Here is a 22,900-nt window from a genome sequence, read left to right as displayed (position 1 = left end):
CTGGGCTGGCCTGAAACCTGCACCAGCTCAGCCTTCCTTCCCAGAGCCCTGGAAGGAGCAATGGATGTCGGGAGGGTCCCCTGCTCCCCACTACTCGGGAGCGGTCACCATGGCAATGGGAGCACTGTCACTTTCTCAGGGACAGAACAGCCATAAAAGGTGAAAACAGTGACAGCCAAAGAGGCATTGCCAGTCAAGAAGCTGGGAGCCTGCTGGGATACAGTTCTGGAGACCACACGGCACAGTGCAGCTGAGTACGGCCCCACGCACGCCAGATGGGCGACTGCCCGGGGGAGGCACAGTGCGGGGTATGGAGGGCGGGAGAGGAGATTATCATAAAGGAGATCATAAAGACTGATTTCTTTAACAGGAAGGGGGGTCTAGTGGTTAGACCTGGGGGAGCTGGGAGTCAGGACTCCTGGGTTCTATCCCAAGCTTTGGGAGAGGAGTAGGGTCTCGTGGTTAGAGCTGGAATGAGTGACTCAGGAGGCCAAGATTCTATCTACAGCTTCACCACTGACTCCCTGAGTGATCTTGGGTGAGTCCCTTGCCCACTCAGGGCCTCAGTTTCTCCACCTGTAACATGGTGTTTGTGATTCTGTCCTACCTCATGGAGTCAGGATAATTACTTCACTCCTGTCTGGAAGTCAGGAAATTGGAACAGATCAGATCAGGTTTCCATCCTGGGAGTGCTTCACATGAGGCAGCTCTTTTAAAGGACCCAGATCCCGCTCAAGTCTCAAAATGGTCCATTCTGTAGAGCTCCAGACGCTCCATGGTCACCATTACAGAGGGGAAATCTGGTTGTCCTCCTCGTCAAATGCGGTATTTTTATAAAATGCAACACCTGGCAAAGCTCATGGGCCCTGTGTGGACTGTGGCAAAGCCCCACCATCCTCACTGGGCCCCTGGCTGCCTGCTGTGAGCACTTCTTCCACCACTCTCTGCTCAGCAGTTGGATTAGGGAGCGCAGCGCTGGCCTGACTCAGAGCACTGCTTTCTGACATTGTCCAAACCCCTCCTGCAGCTCCACTCCCCCTGCTCCCCGGGGGGAGGGGAAGGAGGTGAAGTCATGCACTTTCTCACACCCACCCTCCCGAATCTGGAGAGCAGAGGAAATGGAACTCCAGATTCTGTTCACATGCCAGGCCGGGTGATTCGCTCCAGTATGGGGGATGTGTGGGACAGCAAGCCACAAATGGTCTCTCTGCCTGCCCTGCAACCTGGGCTGCTGCACCCACCCCAGTAAGAAACTGGAAACCAACACGAGGAAACCAGTATTTTACTTCTAGGCATCTGAATTGTGCTCCAAACGGCACCATCCTCGTGCTTCACAAACATTAGTCCTCAATGAGCCCTGTAATGTCTCAGCACATGCTGTATTTTACAGGTGGGGAAACTGAGGCACGAGACAGTGCTGGGACCTGCCGAAGGCCACAAACAAATCAGTATCAGAGCCAGTATCAGAGGACTTTAACCACAATGCCATCCTCTCCGGGTGCTCACACAGCACAGTGTAGGAAAGAACTCAGCACACCCCCACTTGGCAGAAAATAGCTGTAAGCTGACTCCACTTTCAGGGATCCGATGTAGATAAGCAGCCCGACATACTTTAGGAACTGGAGGCTCTCCCCAGCCCAAGTGTTTCCACCACAGATTGGCCCAGCAAAACCCCAGCTCCAAAGACCTCCCATGTTTGACCTTCAGCCCAGACTTTACCAATGACCCTTATCTCTATAATGAGCCAGAGTTAGGTTGGCCAACCCTCCCAGCTTTGCCAGGAGTCTCCTAGAATCGGGCTCTATCCCCCAGGAGGTTAATGAATCCAAACCGGGAGATTTTAAGCCACTAAATGTCTGGCAGTGCAGCGGGGCTAAGGCAGGCTCCCTGACTGCCCTGGGCCCCATCCCGTAAGCAGCTGGCTCGTCTCTGTGGCCCCTGGTGAGGGAGGTGATAGGAGGTCTCCATGCACTGTCCTCCCGCTGAGCATTGACTCCACAGCTTCCATTGGCCAGCAACTGCAGCCAATGGAAGCTGCAGGGGCAGTGCCTGTGGATGTGGGCAGCGTGCAGAGCCTCCCTGGCCCCTCCACTAGGGGCCACAGGGATATGCCAAGAGCTGACCAAGATACACACCTCCCAGCCGGAGCTGCACCCTGCACCCCCTCCTGCACTCCAACTCCCTGACATTGCCCTGAGCCCCTTCCCAGAGCCAGCACCTCAAACCCCCTTCCACACCCCAATCTCCTGCCACAGCCCTGAGCCTCCTCCTGCATGCAAACTCCCTCCCAGAGCCTGCACTCCCTCCCGCACCCCAACCTCCTGCCCCAGCCTGGTGAAAGTGAGTGAGGGTGGGGGCGAGTGAGTGACGGAAGGAGGGGGGATGGAGTGAATAGGGCGGGGACTCAGAGAAGGGGCAGGGGGTGGGGCAAATGTGTTTGGGTTTGTATGATTAGACATTTGGCAACCATAGCCAGACCTCACCCTTAGATCTGAACAACTTTCAACCAGAAGCCTCATGCTGTAGGACAGAAGCCAGCCACAACCCTCCTAGATTAGCAGGAGATTTGGCCATAGGCAAATTAGTGCACCTTAGCCCGTAACAGGAGTGATGTGCATTGAGGATGTGCTGCTGGGTGTGGAGCAGGCAACATTGGTGGCTGTATGGTCACTGTCCCTTTAAGGGGAGTGTTGTAGGGAGAGTATGAAGCACTTAGCAGCTCGAGCTGGTAGGGGGCTGAGTCTAGGCAGGGAGTGGGCTGGGTGCAGCTTGGGAATACACCCCCCTCTGCGTATGCTAACAAGTTGGGCATTAATTTGCCTGTTCCTCAGATCCCATTAAGAGTCCCTGTAGCTAACTGAAATGCCACAGTTGGCTTATCTGAGACTGGAGCCACAGAGGCAGACCCTGACTGGGGTGAACTGCCATTGATCCACTGCCGTCAGCACATCCCCATGGCTTCACCCCATCTGAGCAGCTGGCCCGGTCAGCCAATGGCACAGGATTATGCCCAGCATGTCTTGTGCTCTTGCTGTGTGAAATGGAAGTGGCATGCATCCTGACCTAGTACTGCAGCCATTAATCAAATTACCTCATTCAGCCCATTCAAGGGAGCAATGGCCAAAAGCTACGAGGAAGGCGCCTGATTCTGTCCCACGTCGAGCCAGAACCGGAATAGCCAGGTGCAGGGCTGCTGATGGCACTGCAGCTCACAAGTACTGGGCAAGACCAAGCTGCACACCGGGTATTACCAGCGCTGGGATGGGACAGTTCTGTGCCGCTCTCATTCCGAGTGCAAAGGGAGGTTGTGTATGCAGGGAGCTCCCACTTCTTTGTCCTCTGGTTTCTCATCCTCTCCTGTCCCCTGGGCAGGTACCAGGTGCTACAATCCCCCAAGACAGTAAAATCAAATCGAGCCACTCATCTCCTGTACCCTCTCCTGCTACTCCCAGGTCCACAGACCCAAGGCTTGAAGGATCATTAGGAAAGGAAAAGAACAAGATCTGTGCCCTTTTAACTCCTGGAGGCTTTAGGCCTGACTGTTTTTCAATCTGATTTTACTAAGAAAAACCAGGTCTTTGCTGAAGGACCCTGTGGACAACCAGAGAGCTGCAGGATCTCACTGAGCACTGCAAAGGGGGAGTAGTTTTATTCAGGATGCTTCAAGCTCTTTGTTTTATTATGAGCAGGTTTGTTGTCTACAACTCCTCCCTTGGAAGAAAAGCTCTCCAGGACAGATTCCACCCTCCAACCCTTGGACAGCAAGGAAAGCACCTCCTCAGACCCCTGATCCCCAAAGGACAGCTCCAGCAGAGACAGGCAAGGCAGGACAGGTCACCCTCATATCTCCAGCGCCAAGCAGCCCCCTTTTCCATGCACAAGGAAGGCACCTGTCCCACTGCAGCCAGTTCCCTGTAAGGGATACGGAACAACCCCTGGGGGTAGGGGGATAACGTGTCCTTCCAGGCAGCAGTGCACCAGGGGGCTCCAGAGCTTTGCACGAAGTGCTGGGCAGTGCCCAGCACAGAGCAGCGATGGGCACCCTGCTGGCCATCCTGCCTGGGGCACCTCACTGAGCTGCAGCCCGTGCTCAGGGCTGGTGGCAGCTCCCGCCCCCAGAGGCACAGGCAGCGCTATGGCACAGCCCCCAGGGTCAGGGCTGGGCCAATGGCAGTATGCCAGCTTGCGTTCTCATTGTCTGAGAGTGTTGTTACTTCACACCCTGCGGTAGCTCTGGGGGCTGAATTTATTGGAAACTGAATGAGATACAAGGGTCAGTCTGCAGCCTGCCCCCAAGCTCAGGTCCCCACTCCACCAGATCAGGCTCCAGAGATCCCCCCAGATTGGCCCCAGTGGGAGCAACTAATTTTATTTATTTTAAAACAAAAAACTGACACCCACACTTCCAGCTCCTTTGACACCACCAAGAGGTTCCCATCTCCTCCAGGAAACCCAGCGGTCACTGCCTTCCACCTTCTCTCCCACAGTGGCCCCTGCTGCGTCTGTGCACCGTATGTGCAGCGCCCAACACACTGGGGCCCTGATCCCCCAGGGGGCCTTTGGGCGCGGCCACCACCCCCCTGCAACCAACAGCAATCTATTTACATCAACTTCTCGAAACAGAACGTGACCAAACCCCAGGCCAAAGGTAAGAGTCCATGGCCAGGTACACATGGTCACCCCAGGGATGAACCTGAGAGCTCCAAGGGAGCCTACAGAGCCCTACCACTTTGCCACAGGAGAGCCTTCTAGCTGCAGCGTGCTGTCACAGGGCCAGGGCCCAGCCTCTAGAGGGAGATGAGCCCGGCTCAGGGTGGGTCTGGATCTAGATCTGAACTCTGCCTGGGCACATCTCAGGCCTCGCCTGCAATCCCCACGGCATTGCTTTCACTAGTGCCAGGAGTTTCGACCATTTTTGGTTCCATGGTGCAAAGCACTGTGTGGACACTCAATTTAAATCTGGCTCCCATCGACTTAGCTTCACTTGCTTTCTATAAAAACCAGTTCACTGGGAAACTGGTGCAACTCTGCAGAGAGACCAGGCCTCAGTTGCTTGTAGCACGTAGTAAAAAGAAAGCTGTTGTGTTTCTAACTCACCGCATCATAATGTCATGGTCACACAGTAAAGAGCGACTCAGGCTGTCCCAGCCAGGCCTCTCTGTTGTAGGCCTGGGTTTATTATTGCGGGGAGGAGGCTCTTCCTAGATCTCCCCTTTGAACCCCCCCTCCCTAGTGGCCAGCAATGCTATGTCTCAAGTCCACAGAGAAGACAGAAGAGTCTCTCCCATGCACAGAATCCCCAAATAGCTTTGCGTAGAGCAGTGGTTCTCTAACTTTTTGTACTGGTGACCCCTTTCACACAGCAAGCCTCTGAGTGCGACCCCCTCTTTTAAATGAGAAAAACTTTTTAATATATTTAACACCATTATAAATGCTGGAGGCAAAGTGGGGTTTGGGGTGGAGGCTGATAGCTTATGGCCCCCCATGTAATAACCTCATGACCCCTGACCCCCAGTTTAAGAGCCCCTGGTGTAGAGAAAAGTGGAAGCATGCTGGTGGGGAGGGGAGCAGCCAAAAGGGCTGCTTGTCAACTTGTCCATAGAGGGCGGACAGGGGAAGGAGAGGACGTGGGAGCTGCCCACAGGCTGCACTTCCCAGTTCCCAAACAGCACATATCCCACCATGACAGTACCAAACCAGCCAGCAGTGAAAGCCTAGATTGTCCTGTCCTGATGGAATGGGGGACGCTGACAGATGTGTCGGGCATGGGCCACACACCAGCCCCATAGCCTAGCGGCAGCACAGGCCCAGTACTGCCATGCTGGAGACTCAGGCTCATGGGTAGGGACTTGGTTGAGGGACACCAGGGGCTGGGTGTATGGCATGGAGCTCAGGCTGGAGTCACTTCAGGTTCCCAGTGCCCTGTGGGATGGGAGGTCTCAGTGCAGATACTAGATGGCAGGTGTCCATGGCACAAAACCACCACTGGCTGTTTTGTCAGCCTTGGCAGAGGCTGGACTCCCCACTCCCCCTAGAGATGCCCCCAGTCATGGTTAAGGTGCGCTGGCAGGGCAGTGTGCAGGCATGATTGGGGTGCATCCCCATCACTGGACAGCTGCTCTGGTGAGCAGCACTGTATCTGCCCTGCCACGAAGGAAGAGTCCCCCAAAGAAGGGCTGTGATCACAGTCACTGCTGAGCTCTGCCCTTGCAGAGATGCTGGCTGTGGCTGACTGGAGCAGCTGCAGCCCCCGGACTGCTAACACGCTGCAGGGAACCAGAGACTCCAGGAAGACGGTGCTTCCCCGCGAACCCTGCTACCCTCACGGCAATGCAGGCTCTTCCGTCCCCAAGGGCAGCATAAAGAATTTGTGTGTTAGAGGAACGAGGCTGGGCAATCGGACCAAGGGGTGCGATACGTGGGATCAGAAACAGCTTGGGAGGGCAGGGCAGACACCTGACCCCACACGCAGATGCTGTAATAACATCGATCCCCAAGTCTATAGCAAAGGGCTCTGCCTGAAGGTCTTGCCCTACTCCCCTCCCCAGCCCTGCAGCTGCCTCTGGGGGATGCAATGGCTGTCATCAGCATGCAGCACCTCCGCCCAGCAGCGCAGGACAGGAAGAGACTGCCATTACCCAACAGAAAGGGAAGTGGGACCTGTGGGGAAGAGTACGCAGAGTTAGCACCCAGCTGTAAGGACAATCAGCTGGAAGCCACTAGCAATGCCCAGCATTCAGTCATCCAGAGCACCCAGGGCAGATGCTCTATTGCCTGCACCTTCCCAACACCCCCTCCCCACCCCAAATAACACAGCCCTGCACTCCCACCCCAGCCCAGGAGGGGAGCCAGGACACAGGGGCTGCAAACCCTGTGCTCTGGGATCCCAGCATTTACATCCCACGGGCCAGGCAGCCAGCCAGTGCCTCAGATACATATACCTGTCCAGTAAGTGAGACGACACCCAGCCTAGGACACCCCACTCACAATGAACACACACCTTTCCAACTGGCCATCCCACAAGCACCCCTGCCACTGGTGATCACAGAAACTCCTTGCTCAGCCCTTGCACTCCCCAGTGCAGGTCCCACATACCCAGCAGGAACGCACCTGCCTTTCAGTGACATTTGGGTCTCTTTCATAGAGCCATGTTCTCCCTTTTCTTCAGTTTTTTGTGTAAGTTGTTTCAGGGCAGAAGCCCGGAGTTCCAAGAACCTCCTGGCTCACTTGCCCTCAATGCCAACAGCGCCACCCTCCTCTCAGCAGCAAGGAGACACATTCCCATAGCTATAAAGAGCTTCTTTCTCTTGCCTCCCAGCTCTGGATCCTCCCAACACAATTTCAGCTCTGACTCCCACTCCATCCCCTCTGACTGCTCCATATCCCTGTCCATTCCGTAGCCCCCTTCTCCTCGTGCCCCACAGACCATCGGTCACAGCGCAGAGACCACCCTGTGCTCCCATTCATCTGGACACAGGAGTCCCTGAGTCGGTCACTGTTGCTCTCCCGGTCACGGTGCTGCTCTGTACTTTACTGCACATCCACACAGTACTGACAGTGCAATGGCACAAGCCATGAGTGCAGGAGGGAGCCAGACCCTGATTCAGAGCTCTCAGACCCCACTCATGAGCCTGCTGTAGTGCTAGCTGATGGGTGGAAATGCATGCTCCGCAGGGCTCCATGCCATTTTCACAGCTGCTAGCAGAATAATTACATCCCAAAGGGCTGGGAAACACAAGCAAGCACTTGAAGGAGAAGGAAAAACCTCATGCTCCTGGCCAGTTCAGCAAGGCAGCACTGAGCTACAACCCTGGGGCATGGGGGCAGCACTAGAAAGCAGGGCAAGGACTACAGCAGTGCTGGCCTGCACAGCCAAGCACCAGCCCCATCACCTGGCTGAGGAGGATAGTTCCACAGGGCCGGAAGGCAGCACAGCTGGAGAACCCTGCACCATCCATCAGTGCAAGCCCTGGGCGCCAAATACATCCCCAAGGCACAATGGACAACCCAGAAGATGCACCACAGCAGCTACATGAAGCACTAATTGCTGCTCCATGCCCACTGATCTCTCAGCTCCTGCATAGATCAGACCCCTGGCCCATCCAGCCCAGTAGCCAGCTCCGACAATTCCCGATCAGATTGCTGACACAGCTGGACTGGAAACCTGCCTCCTGCCAAGTGACAAGACTCCATGTGGTCTAGCCCTGGTCAGACTCCCAGCCTATTCGCCTTGGACCCCACCAGCTGCCACGTCAGACGGGACCCCTGGTCTATCCGCTCTGCACCCCACCAGCTGCCACGTCAGACTGGATCCCTGGTCCACAAAGCCCACGTTCTGCCTCTGGCCTGTACCAGAACATGAAGGAGCGCCCCACAGAATCCAGAGCATCTGGACCCTAAATATGCACCCTCATTTAGCTGGAACATTCAAAATCCTGAGTGTCCACAGCACAGTGCTACCCACAATAACTAAAGCTAACTAGCCAGACCAACTGCCCATTGACAGGGCAATGTTGGAGCTGAATGGACCTGGCTGGGCTCTGGTGGGTTCAACCATCCCACTTCTAGCTCTGGTTCTAAGCAGTCTGTATTATGCCCTGCCCCACCAACCATCTGGCCCTGAGATTCTCCCATTGCATATGCAGGAAAGGGGCTCTGGGAACAGCTGCCAGTTCCCAGCCAGAGAGGACACTCCCCAAGTGGTGCTTTGCTGCACTTCCTTGCTGCTCACACCACATCCCGGCTCTGTCCCCGCCTGCTAGGATCAGTGGGACAGAATGAACACAAGTTATGGTGTGTCAGCATAGCCACAGTTCCCAGTGCAGAGGCCACTCTGGAGACAGCAGCCCATTGGAGAGATGGAGGCGAGCCAGGCTGAGGGCAGGTGGCTTCCCCACCCTGGCTGCCAGTGAAGTGAGGGCTTCTCATGGAGTCTGGGCATGATTAGAGGGGCAGCAGGAAGCAGAGGCAGTTTGTACTCTGGGTGTGTGACTCACTCACTGCACCTGGATCCAGGACTCTCCCCACTGCCCCTGACAGAAGAACACCCAAGGCAATGGGCCATTATTACTCTGTCTACCCAGTAGCTCTGCTGTGTCCCCAGGAGTGGGGGCTTCCAGTCTCATTTACCTGTTGCCCTGCAGTGGGGTGACGTGCTGGGTGCGCAGCTGCGGACCAGGATGTTCATGCCTGGCTCCAAAGCTGCCTCTGGCATCAAGTTTACCTCGCTATCCCAGCTACTCACCACCAGGTGTAGCCCTCAGCACACAGAGCACCATCCTGCCCAGGACTCCAGCCCAGCGCTGAGTAACCCCCAGAACAGCTTTATAGAGAGGGACTGGTTTGTGCACACCAACGCCCCCCTTGCCCTGCCAAGGGAACCCCTGGATTAGGACCCAGTGCCATGTCACAAACCCCAAAAGCTGTTGGCAAAGGCGGGGAGACAGCTGCCTCCCTGTGCAGCATCCCTCACACCAGCAGTCAAAACCAGCCTGATGGCTTCGAAACTGCCTCCAATACGCAGGACATGTTCAGTGATTTCTGCCCTGGGCCTAGTTCAGACGAGGCGAAGCCCCACCAGATTCAGAGTCTACCCCAGAATTCTTGGAGGAGCCCCAAGTTCGTGCTGCACCACTGGAGAGCAAGATGCCCCTTATGTGCCATGTCCAGTGCCAAGATCATCACTGGCACCTAACCAAACCATCCCCAATGCTCCAGGGTTTCTCTGGTGCCCTGCCCATACTCCTCACCAAATGCCGAGCTGGCCTCCACCCCACTGGCATGGGGCTCACTGCGATGCCATCCTACCTGCCCTGTGCCAGGAAAGGACCAGCGACTCGGACCAGTCCACGGTCGCACGACAGCTGCCCATGACTCCACATAAAGTGCTGACCCCCTGCGGCAGAGCAGAGATTATGGGAACATCCGACCAAGCACAACAGAAGAGTCTGCGCCGGAGACCCCTGGCCACGCCCCACGGCTCGGGTCAACTCTGCTTCCAAACAGTGCCTTTGCTCCAGCCAGATGCAGAGAGGAGGGGGGGGGTACCCCAGCTGGCCCCAGCAGCCAAGGCTCCTCTGGCTGGGGGTCCCCACGGCTCCGCTCACAGGCTGGAGGGCACTTGCCTCTGGTGCTCACTGGGTCCTGTATCATAAACACCTCGAGGGGTGAACTTCCTCTGTCTCCCCGCCCTGCTCCAGCGACAGAGGGAGGAAATGGTCAGGAACCGGCTGTTGGAGTCAGTTCCCTGCAGCCCATTGTCCTGGCCCCATCCCCTCTTCCTTCCCAAGTGCACAGGAGGCCGGGGGAGGGGCCTTGCTTTGCAGTCTCTCTCTCCCTCCCTCCCTCCCCCAGCCCTCCCTCCTCAGACACATCTGGACCCTGCTTTGGGTTGTTATCCCCGGGCAGAGAAACCCCTCCCAGGGTCCCTAGCTGCAGCCAGCCCCTGCGCGAAGCTGGGCCTGACCACAGTCCTACTCTGATAGCCAGCTGCCCAGCCAATGGGAATCAGGAAAGCTCCACCCATAGCACAGAGCTGCCCCTCACCTGCTCCCCTGCCACAGCCACATCAAACCTCCCATCCAAAGCAGCACTAAGGGGCTGGCCCAGCCCGCAGCAGAGGATCAGGGATGCGGCCTGCTCTGCTTACCCCAGGGCTGCCCCCAGGGCCAGTGCCCACAGGAACAAGGAGCATGCCCCTGAGATCCCCTGCGCCATGGACAGCACCACCCTGCTGCAGCACTTCCCTAGCAATGTCAGCAGAGGGGTTCACATGTCAAACAGTACCATGCCCCGGGACATGGGTCCCCATGTTGCAGATGGGGAAACCGAGGCACCAAGAGGGGCAGGGACCTACACAAGGCCACACAGGCAGAACTGGGACTAGAACCCAGGACTCCTCCCACCCCTACTTGTGCTTCAGTCAGGAGCCCCCCTTTCCCTCCTCTGTCCTATGGCTCCAAGGTCCCCTAAGGGTCTGCAGCGAAGAGATGTTCTCACATAGGGTGACCAGACGTCCCGATATTATCGGGACAGTCCTGATTTTAACACATTTGTCCTGCATCCCGACCGCACATCAGTCAAGACGCCCTTTGTCCTGATATTGGGGACCATTCACCATCACCGCTAAAGTCCAGGGGCTGGTGTGACGGCGCTTCCTGGGGCAGCTCCCGGCAGCACGTTCGCCCGCCAGCAGGAGCCTGCAGTGCTGGTGGCCCCTAGGCACAGAGGCAGAGGGGGTCTCCGTGTGCTGCACCGGCTCCCTCCTGCCCAATCAGAGCTGTAGGGGCGGGGCTTGCAGGCACTGGAGCAGACAGAGAGCCCTGCCCCCCGACCTAGGAGCCAGAGAGACCTGCTGGATGCTTCCCGGGACGTGCCCCAGTTAAGCACCACCGGGACTCCCCACCTCACCCCCCGGCAGGTCCCTCTGGGGCCCCGTGCATGGTGCAGAGTGCCGAAGAGCGCTGCCCCAGGCTCCCGCTACCCCAGGAAGTGCAGTGAGCCAGCCCGGCTGCAAGCTGGGGAAGAAGCCCACCCTGAAGCAGCGGCGCAGCACCACTGGGGGAACCGCTGTCACCTGGCTCTGGGCGGCTGGAGGGGGCCCCAGCACCACCTCGCCCTGCAGACCGCGTAGCTCTGCTCCCCACTCACCACACAAACAGCTCCCTGCAGCACGCGGGCTCTGTTCAGTGCTGGGCGCTCCACGTGCCAGCACAGTAAATAGCTCCCTGGCCCCTGCCATGCTACCCCCACGCAGCCACCCCGCCCAGGCTGCTGCCCGCCAGCAGCCGTGACCCAACAAGGGCATTTGGCCAGGGATTGCAGCCTTCAGCAGCTGGAGGCGGGAAGGGCAATGAGGGGTCTGTGGCAGAGAGCAGGGACAGGGGGTGCCTCGATGTGATGATCATAATGGTCCCTTCTGACCTTAAAGTCTATGAGTCTATGTGGGACAGTTTCCCATGTGCACCCCCCCCACCCCAACTATCTCCCTCAGCATGGGTGGGATGGTTATAAAGCCAAGTGGGAGAGTCAGTGGCCACTTTGGGTGAGTCTGCACCACAGTTTAAGTGCAGGGTTAGTGGAACTTGAGTCAGCTGAGCTGTGTTAGGGAGCCCTGGCTTAAAGTGACCAAAGGTGCCAATATTAGAGGCTTTTTCTTATATAGGCAATTCCTCCCCCCACCCCCCCAAAAAACAAAAAAGGTCCCGATATTTTACACTTGCTATCTGGTCACCCTACTCTCAGAAGACTGGAGCAGGACTCTTGAATGAAGGGGCAACTCCCTGCAACTCAGGCACCAGGCTCTGGTGCTGTCTTATGCAGCAGGAGTTTGGCTGGGGGACAGGGATACAGGAAGTGCTTTACCTCCTCCTTGAGTCTAGGTCAAAGTTCCACAGAGTAACTGTTACCCTCCCCCTCCCAGCTGCTGGGCAATGCTTCCTGACCTGTGGTTCTCCCCCAAGGAGTCCATTGCCAGCTCCCAGAGCCACAGGTTAATGCCAACCCTTGGAACTGGAGCCCTCTCATTGTCCCAAAATGCAACTGCTGACTCCCAGGGCTATTTGTCTGCACCCAGCTGCCACAGCAATGGTGCCCCAAAAGTCAGTGGGAGAGGAGGCTGCTCAGCACTATGTGTGCGGGGGATGGGGTAGGGAGTGGAAGTCAGGTGACTACGTGACTGGCACATAGACATACGTGACTCCAATGTGGGGAGCCGCATTGCAGCTCAACCACCCCTTCCCTTCCGAGCGGTTCAGCCCCTGTGGCTGAGTTTGTCCCACCCTATCTGCACATGCCTGACCTCCCTGCGGGCTGTCCATGGCGCAGGAGGGAGCAGGGAGCACTACAGCGCTCGCTTGGCCAGCCTGGCTCAGGGCTCCTGCTCCATGGGTTATTGGCCTGCAGAGCATGAGGCAGCCCCTAGAGAAGGGGTGGCCAACCTTAGCCTGAGAAGGAGCCAGAATTTACCAATGTACATTGCCAAAGAGCCACAGTAATACGTCAGCAGCCCCCACATCGGCTTCCCCTGCCCCCCCCCCGGGCCTCCCACCCACTGGCAGCCCTGCCGATCAGCACTTCCCGCTCCCTCCCCCACCTCCCAATCAGCTGCGGCATGCAGGGAGCTGGGGGGGGGGAGAGCGAAGGCACAACAGGTCAGGGGAGGGGGTGGAGGAGGGGGTGGAGTGGGGGCAGGGCCTGTGGCAGAGTCAGGAGTTGAGCAGTGAGCACGTGCACGCACGCACACACACACAGGCAACAGTTGGGGCCTGCTGCTGCCAGCCCTCTAGTCGGTGCCTATACAAGGAGCCGCATATTAACTTCTGAAGAGCTGCATGTGGCTCGGGAGCCGCAGTCTGGCCACCCCTGCCCTAGAGAGATTCAGGCACCACCTTCGACCCTTCGACCTCCATGACCTCTGGAGTTGGGAAGTTCAGAGACCTGCCAAAGCGATAGGCCTCTGCCTGGAGCGTGCTGCTGGGGGTTGATACCTGTCAAACCCTTAGCACAGCTGGTGCTGGCGTCCTGCCCACTTGGGAGAACCACAGGGCCTCTGCCAGCCTGGCTGTCCATCCACACAGGGTGGCAGTCACAGCCCCCTCCAGTCACTCCAAAGGCATGCTGCAAACGCAGGGCCACGACCCAAATGGCCCTGTCCTAGGAGTAATCCGGCTGAGGGAGGAAGCGGTTGGAAAAGCGAGCAGCTCTCAGAGGAGAAGGACCCAGAGCTCCATGGGGCAGTGAACCAAGCCCTCGCTCTTCATTAGCTCCACATCACATGGCCCATTTGCCACCCTCCAGACAGCCAGACAGGGTGTTCAGCTGGCTCCCTACCAGCATTCACCTACCAACAGCACCCAGCCTGCAGGCTCCTTACCCCAGAGTGACTGCATTGCAAGAGGCACTGAACACTGGGGAGGGAGCCAGACTGCCAGCCCTGGAGAAGGAAGGCCTGTGAATCCCTAGCGCAGGAACAGCACAGGCAGGGCACACTCTGCCTCCCTCCATGGCTTTTCTGTTGAGGAATAACACCTGGGGAAGTAGGAGTCTCGACTCTGGAGCACGTTCAGTTCTTGGTCTCTCTGTTGATGCTACCCCCAAAGAACCTGATTAGTGCTGGCATGAGGTATGGCTGGAGACTGTTCCAGCGCAGCTCCCACAGAAATCAGAACAGCCCTCCAGTGGAAGCCAGCCAGTCACTCTAGGCCAGGCCCAGGGCAGTGAGAGGCCCAGAGCCCATTCCCAAGCTCTCTTTGCACTTTCTCCTCCTACAGCCCCTCAGCTTGGGGTGGGGGTGGAGAGATCAGGAAGGACCCTGGAATCTTCTTGCTGGAAGAGCTGAGGAACCCCAGCTCACCTTCCAGCAAAACAAACAGCTACATCCAACAGCAGCTAGGGCTGGGTCCAAGCCCTGGGCCAGGATCTGAGCTCCAGCTGCGGTTCATTAGTAGAGAAGGGACCGAATCCAAACACAGAGCTCAAAAGCCTCCCTCGGAGGGGTGCTGAGTTGGGTCAGGATTCCAGCTTGCTGCAGCCAGCCAGAGTCGTACCTGGGGTTTGGTTGCACCCAGTAAAAAGGTTCCCCTTCCCCTCCCCGCTTTCATTTGGGGTAATCTGCTTCCTGCTCTGCTCTGTGCAGTGAGAAGAGAGGGGCATAGACCTTGACCGCTCTGTATCTGTCAATCACTTTCACAGCAGAGATGTAGAGGATGGGCATGGAGCACATCACTCACATGTGACAGAGATACAGAGCAACTGATAAATGGGTGTAAGTTAAGCGATGCAGACTCAGATCCTTTCACGGGGCACGGGTACTTTTTAGTGTAATTTCCCTTTAAATGTGAGAGAACAGCCACTTGGGAGGGGGTGCAGGAAGGGTGACACACACACTGTGCTCTCAATCACTCTTCTGGAAACTTTGTATTTGTTCTTTCCTGGCTACTAGACATCCCCACCAGGCAGAGTGTGCATGCTTAGCTGTTTGTGTGTATAGGCAATACAAGTTTGGAGGACCCACAGCTAAGGAGGGACATGGGAACAGGCTGCACATGCTGGAAGGTGCGAGCCGGAGAATTGGAGACAAATTATTTGGGGTGGGTCAGGAGGGTGGAACTAAAGGAAAATGTAGGCCAAATATTGGAGAAGTCCTACCCAGCCGAGGAGCAGTCTTTCCAGGAGTTTCAGTGCTCAGGACAGTTCAAACTAGGCTGGACAATGCAGTCCCCTGGTACAGTCAGGGATCCTCCTGCACTGGCAGGGTCAGGAACCAAATGGGCCTTTTCCTTTGCTAATTTCAGTGGTGCCCCCATGCAGGGCTGACTCCTGCTTCCAGTGCTGCTGCCTAGGATGATGCTCCCATTTCATAACTTGGGCAGCGAGTGCCTAGTCTCTGATTGCCTCGGGCCGGGTGCTTGGTCCCAGCAGGCACAGACCAGGGAGCCGCCTTCTCATGGGGCTTTTTGCTACCAAGTAGCAAAAAAATACCAGGAGAAGAAGTTTTGAACTCTGACCAACTCCTCTATCTTTAGATGGCCTGAAACCTGCCCTGATCCTGCCACAGCCACAGACCAATCTCCCAGCTGTGAGGCCAACAGGCGACATTTCCGAAAGAACCTAAGTGATTCAGGTGTCTAAGGCCTGTTTCCAAAGAGACTTGGGCACTGCAACACCTACATCTCATTGGCTTTAATGGCGGCTAGGCCTTTCAGTGCCCACGTCACTTCTGAGATCGGGACGTGGATTCTAAGTTACACAGGCACTTTGAAAATCAAGCCCAGTGCTCCTTTGTTTGTGGGTTTCAGAAAGGAGTCAACTTGGGGGGTGCTGACAGAAACTCCACTGCAACCTGAACCAGGGAGTGGCTGCTACTTCCCCACTGCGAGCGGGAGAAGAGGTGCCAGGGCATCACATCTCCCAGAGAGCCGGGATTTAAGGCACCACAGATTCAGCATCCCCCCCGCCACCCAGCCCCAAGGGACATCCTGACTCAGCTAGAGACATGGGTCATCTCATCCACACAAAAATTCAGCTCCCATCTCTACGCTGACAGCTCTCACCCCTACCTCTCTTCTCCAGACCTGGCTCCTTCTGATCAAACTGCCATCGCAGCCTGTCTCTAATGGCTCCTCAGGGATGTTCAGCCACCCAATATGGCTGAAACAGAGCTCTTCATCTCCTCCAAGCCCTCCCCATTCTGTCTTGCTCAATCACCGTGGACAACACCACAACCCTGCCTGTAACCTGGGTGTCATCTTTGCCAGGGCCTTTTCTCTAGGTCCTCACATCCATGCTATGTCTAAGCTACGCCTTTCCTAGCCATCCGCATAGCTAAAACCCTTGCCCAGGCTCTTATCTTGCATCTCACCCACTGCAACAGCTTTCTCTCCAGCCTTGACCAATGATGCCCACTTGTCCCACTCATGCTCGTTCAGAACGCTGCTGCAAGGATCCTTCTCCTAGCCTGCAGCTTTGACCATGTCATACTCTCTCTGCATCCCTCCATGGGCTCCCCCTTCTCCACTGCATCAGACAGGAGCTACTTGTTTTCACTTCCAAACACCTCCACAGAATATCCCCACACAACCTCTCATCATGATAAGGCTCACCTCCAGCCAAGCCATGAACCCAGCCTCCATCGCTCACGGGTTACATGTTCAAACAAGCCCTTCATGCTTTCCCCCCTGCTGTGACCACATCTGGGAGGCGCTCACTGTAAACATCTGCAGAAGTGACCCCTTCTCTTCTTTCAGATCCCGCCTCCCAGCTTTCCTTTGCCATGATGCCTACTCGAAGCTCTCAGGGGTAGACAACATCTTTCTGTTCTGTTTGCACAGCACCTAGCGTAATGGGGTCCTGCCCCACCAATGGGGCTCCTAGGTGCTACAGTAATACAAAGAAATACCAGGGTAGTGGATAAGGTGCGGGGAAATACAGGCAGAACCCATTTCCCATGGACACAAGTTATCCAGGCCATAGTTTACATGTGACCATCACAGCTCAAACAGTTTAGCTAGCAGGATTTGTACCAGTGTGGGACACGAAGGGGGGCTCTTGTCCTGCAATGCATCTGGACACAGACTAGGGACTGGAACTGGATTCCTTTGCACACCTGGAATGGATTCTCAGCACAGCCCCTGCTTGCTGCTGACTTAGTGTTGCTGAGCTAGTGTTTTCTGCCATGTCCCCAGCATCGCTCCACAGGTTACGGCAGGCCTGGCATGCCATGTAGCTGCAGGACTGAATCTTCCTTGCTGTTCTTTGTTTGTTTTCTCTGAACCAACTAACATAACAAGCAAAATGTCAAAAATACAGAGAAGGGAAGCGGCTCCCTGGATGAGACTTCTCTGCAGGGCTCACAATGCAGTGCCGGAATTCCATTTCCAACCCTGCACGAGCCGTCGTGCTCCACAGCTGCATGGCTTACCTTTGCAATCAATCTCTTAGAATTGACCGACCCTGCGCCCAGGCAGCAAGCGAACGATGCAGTGCATCCTCAGACAATCAGGCAGAACACACACATCACCTCCCGGGAGCCACCACCTTCTTCGGTCACTTTTTGCACACATTTGCGTGAGCAAAACATTGTCCTCAAGGAAGCCTGTGGAAACTGAAAGCATCGGGCATACTTGCACATGAGGGTGTGTGCATCCTTATTCACAATGGCCGTGTTCCCCTGGCCAGCTTAAAAGTTCTTAGCAGGTCTGGCAACCCTCAAATTGGGAAGTGGAAACAATACCATGCAACTCTGTGACTAACCTCACCACACAAATATTCAGCAATAGTGACAGTGAAGAGTTCACAAGCATTCCACGGGCTGAAATAGGTTTGCACAGCCACTTGTGGATTAATCAACACATCCCTGAAACCAAAGCCTGTTTGGGGCTAATCCACAAACAGGAAGAGGGGCTAATTCATCCCACAAACTACTCACTGCAAACAGTCTGGGAGAAAGGCAGCTTTCCCTAATCAACTCCAGCACAAACTAGCAAATCCACAAACAAACAGCACACATGACATCAGCCAGAGAACCAGGCCACAAGCTCCAAAACCAATGGCTTCTCACTCAGCCTCTTCCTCTTCGCAGGTCTCCAGCGACTAGAGGAAGACAGATTCTAGCCAGAGCAGGCAGAGCTGAGTCCAGTGGAAGGCAGCGATGCATGTAAATTATTTGATCGGCTTTGGCTCTCGGGCCAATCTTTATTCCAGCCTGTCTGCAGAAGTTGTGCCATCCAGGACCCTGACGCAGGAGAGGAGTTCCAGGTTCGTACAGGAGAAGTGAGAAGGAGAGGGAGCCTCTGCAATACAACAGATTGGTGTGTGGAACCTCAAAGGGAGGTTCCTGCAGAGCTGATGGAGAGTCAAGCTGATACAAGGACTCCTGCAGATCCACACAGCATCCCTGGTAACGCTAAATCCCTTACAAGGACTGTCCTTCGGCACTCCCCCTTCATAAAGCACCCTAGGACCCATCCAGGCATCACAGAGGAATTTGTGAAAAACACTAAGAAATTTAAGGAGACTTACACACACACACACCCTTCCTGGTGAAGTGGGGAGGAGCTGTGGGTATACTAGGCCATCAGGCCCTGCACCAATCTGTGATGCTTGTTACAGACCTCTCTCTACCGGATACTGAGGACACATGGGGAGGTGGAGAATGGAGAAGGGCAGAGTTAAGGTTACCAGAGGGTCCCAAACAGTGACGTTTGTTTAAGGTGTTACGCTATCTTAGAGCGTCCTGGCTTTCCAACTAAGGTTTTTAACCCCAATGCATTCTTGTAAGGCCTATGTTTTACCTTTAGTTAGGATATGTATTTAACAATGTTAGCTCACCTTGTGGAGGCTGTGTCTGAGCATGCATTCCTGGCTAAGCCAGCCATTACTGGGGAATAGCTGTAAACATGTGTGGCAATAGTGCAGGGGTTCTCAACCTGGGGGTCGGGACCCCTCAGGGGGTCACAAAGCTATTACATGGGGGTCACGAGCTGTCAGCCTCCACCCCAAACCCAGCTTTGCCTCCAGCATTTATAATGGTGCTAATGTGTTTTTAATTTATAAAGGGGATGGGGGGGGGGGGCTCAGAGGCTTGCTATGTGAAAGGGGGCACTCGTACAAAAGTTTGAGAACCACTGCAATAGTGTAAAGACTCCTTCTTGCATTGCCCTCTGTCCTGGAGTGAGGCATGCTGAGAGGAGCTGTCTGCAGAGGTTGTTGTGCACTTCCACTCCCGCCGTAAAGGACTTCAAATGTAAGCGATTAAGCCATGGCTAGATGCAGATGGCCTGCTCAGTTCGACCAGTGTACCTCCACTGACTGCAGTGGTACAGTTCCGCCCCAAAGTCTATCATTTAGCCGAGCAGCCAGCCCCATGCACTGTCAGGTCAGCAATCTCCAGCCTGCTCAGCCAAGACATCTCAAGGCTAGGCAGTGAACTGTGGCCCAGAGCTCCAGCCACAAATGACAGCCTCACAGGCAAAAAAACGGCTCTGCTTCACTCACTCACCCTCAGGGCCAGAGACCTGAGGCCTCCACCCATCCCACCAGTCTCCATGGGTCAGTCTCACTTTGGGGGCTCTCTCAGGACAGTTACGCCCACCTACACAACAGCGGAGGTGGGATTCCAAGCTTGGGTAGACATACTGCGAAAGCTCTGCTTGAGTGCTGAAATAGCAGCGTGGCCGCAGCAGCACAGATGATTCAGGCTAGCCTCCCAAGTACGTACCCCACGGATAGGGTGGATTGGACTCCGGTGGCTAGTCCAGGCTGCCGCAGCTACACTGCTGATTTTAGTGCGCTAGCATGAGCAGAATTAGCACATGCACATGTGCCTGAGTGGAAATTACACTTCCAGCTGCAGTGCAGACGTGCCCTTAAAGCCCTAGGTCCCCAAGGTAACACATGGTGTGATGAAGTGGGACTGTTCTTGATGTGTTCTCTGAATGCTGAGTGGGGAGTGTTGACCTGGGAAGGCTGCAGTGGAGTTTTGCTGGAACTGTCTGCATTGGAGAAGGGAGGATAACTGAGCATGTAACATGAGAACCCAGGAGGGGCAGTTGAGGCCAGGTAACACCTCTGCCTGGGAAACTGGACAAAGGACACAAAGGCTGGGGGAGGAGCCAGGGGGAGGCTGAGTGAGATGGCTGGAGAGAGCTGGCTGGGAAATGGAGAGGGACGCACCGAGGGGGCTTGGACCTCCCAACGGGACTGTGGCCTCCCTCGGGCCTCCAGATGGACCTAACTAAAGGGGGTCCTGTTGTCTGTACCAACAAGACCTATTTTGTACTGTGTTCCTGTCATCTAAATAAACCTTCTGTTTTACTGCTGGCTGAGAGTCCAGTGAATTGCAGGAAGCTGGGGTTGCAGGGCCTTGTCTCCCCCACACTCCGTGACACATGGTAACCAGGGTCACTCTGTGCAGCACTGATTTCACAGACACTGCACAAAGGTCACGATGCAACCTGAATTGCAATACTGACCTCCTCAGGGCTGAGGTCAGACGCCTAGTGCTGGATGTCACTGCCATTCATCTTGGCCATGAAACAACCTTGGGGACATGTCACCAGCATTTCCCTGCCCTCACACTGGTGGACAGGCAGTCAATGCACAGTACTGGGGGGGGGGGGTGCGCTGCATGTTACTGAGAGTCCTGGAGCCATGGTTAGTAACTCCCACAGACCATATTACTGCGACCAGTTATAACAGAGAGATCGGTTCACTACAGAGCCCCACCCCTTCAAAGCTTTGGCCTTTCCCTGCCAGTCACTTCCTCTTCATAAAGACATAGGAAATTTCATACTAGGTCAGAACATCAGCACAGCCACCCCCTGCGCACCAGGTCAGAAGTTCGGCACAGCCACCCCCTCCTGCACCGGCTCAGAAGTTCGGCACAGCCACCCCTGCTGCACCGGGTCAGAACATCGGCACAGCCACTCCCTCCTGCACCGGCTCAGAAGTTCGGCACAGCCACCCCTCCCGCACCAGCTCAGAAGTTGGGACAGCCATCCCCTGCTGCACCGGGTTCAGAACAGCGGCACAGCCACTCCCTCCCGCACCGGGTTAGACAGAACATCATTGCAGTCCACCCCTGCCATACGGGTCAGACCCATACCTGCTGATGGTATGGGGGGGGGTCAGTTCTGACCTTGGGTTCCCCTCAGCCCAGCAGGCCTTAGCCCCTTCCGTCCCCACCTCTGCTGGAAAGGAGGCAGGTGACTGACAAGCTCTCTGGGGGATGAAGAGTCGAACCAATGCATATTTGATGAGAACAAAATGCTGTTTAAGGAGAAAACCCAAGGAGCAAGCACAGCACAGGCTGCTTTGTGAGCACAGAACTTCACTGGATAGGAGACTAGCCAAGACATTTCCTACCTAGCCAGGACTTTCCCTGGGTAGTGATCAACTGCTGGTCGGACTCCAGCCACGCATCCAGCCCCGCTGCTCCCAAGATGGATCCTCTCTCCTCTGCTTCTAGGGACTGGCTTAGGGCTTTCACCACACTTCTGGAAAAACCTCTCTTAGGTCAGGAAACATGTCCCCACCCAACCGGTCCATGGAAGCCTCCACAGCCCTTCCAGCCTATCTGAGACTGGTTGCAGTTCCACTGCTCAGTCTTGTGATTAAGGTGTTGCAATTACTTGATCTGGTTCTGACCTGTCTGGGGAGGGGACTCACCAAATCCTGGTTTCTTCTGGGGACTTGAAACCCTAAGGGCTATCAAGTTTCAATGGCTTTTTACTGAGCAGATAAGGCTTCACCTTCAGCCTAGGTTTTAGGGCAGTACCTTTCTAGGAGGAATGCCTGGGCCATCAGAATCCTAACAGCCTTCTAGCACTAACAGGACTGGGTGTGCCTCAGTTGTCCCCACTTTACATATGAGATGAGTGTGAAAATTCTCTAGGGTCCAGCAGGAAATTCACAATTATGACTTAGCTAAAACCCTCAGCATAGCACATTGACCAGGATCCAAGGGCAGCTTTGCTGTGAGAAGTTACCCAAAATTAAATCACAGCACTGGGGAGGGGTCATGTTAGTGAGGGTGACTCCATGGGATACATGTGCTCAGTTAACAAGTAAAGAGATACAGGTTTGTTTTCTAAATAGCTGGCCCTGCACGCTCCCCAGGGATCTGAGGCAAGCCAGGCCCTTCCCTTCTCCTGCATCTACCAGATTAGCCTCCAGCTCCCCCTCTCTCAGCTCTGTGGACTCTGCAGGGCTAGCACCAGCCAGGACTCCTAGGCATGGGGTTCTCCCTGAGCGTCATATGTCCATTCACTAGGTATCCATAAGAGACAGGGCAGCATTTCAAACTCTAAGGATTGGCTGAGCTGAATGTGGAACAGTCTGAGGAGACCTGATCAAGGTTAGCCCAAGCACTGGGCAACAGGCAAGATCTGGGCATGTGCAGAGCGCCTCCTCATATCTCGTGGAGCCAGGGATCAGAAAGAGATGGAGACAGGATTCCCAAGTTGCTGAATTGCTGAGGTCAGCCCAGGGGAGGGCAGAGAAGTGAATATACAGGTGCTACTGGTTTTATCAGCCCTGCATGAAGCAAGGTCAGGGCTAGATGAGGTTGGACTAGTTTGCTAGTCCATGAGCTCTGCAGTGAATCCCGGTAACCTGCACACAGGCCCCTTGGGGGCAGGTTCTGTCACTTCCTCCTTGCCTGTGAGCCTTTCCAGTGACACAGTGAGTCAGCAAGAGACTTGCACCCATGCAGTGGGAGGAGAGAACGGACCCCATGCCCTCCATCTGGAGTTTCCCTGCAAATGGCCAGTGGGTGCTGAGATACGGACCCCACATCACACTGCACACGTGCAACAAATCCAAGTGCTGCAGACAGCCCAACTCCTTTCCGAATAGCCATCTTCCCAATGCAGGAGTCTTGGTCAGCTCCAAACACACATAG

At 55.5% G+C, this 22,900-nt stretch overlaps 1 protein-coding gene across 2 annotated transcripts in view; it reads right to left on the bottom strand.

Annotated features, from left to right (window-relative positions):
* Positions 1-10,118, bottom strand: part of NHSL2 (NHS like 2) — a 75,199-nt gene extending 65,081 nt beyond the window's left edge. For both annotated transcript variants that reach the window (XM_030574954.1, XM_030574955.1), the window contains exon 1: positions 9,808-10,118. In XM_030574954.1, coding sequence (XP_030430814.1) covers positions 9,808-9,871 — 64 coding nt within the window. In that variant the 5' untranslated portion in view covers positions 9,872-10,118. The remainder of the gene's footprint in view (positions 1-9,807) is intronic.
* Positions 10,119-22,900: the final 12,782 nt, after the last annotated feature.

This window comes from Gopherus evgoodei, chromosome 9 (assembly GCF_007399415.2).
Source record: "Gopherus evgoodei ecotype Sinaloan lineage chromosome 9, rGopEvg1_v1.p, whole genome shotgun sequence".
Classification (NCBI taxonomy): domain Eukaryota; kingdom Metazoa; phylum Chordata; order Testudines; family Testudinidae; genus Gopherus; species Gopherus evgoodei.
The sequence above is the reverse complement of the archived record's forward strand: the minus strand, read 5'-3'. Positions and strand labels throughout refer to the sequence as shown.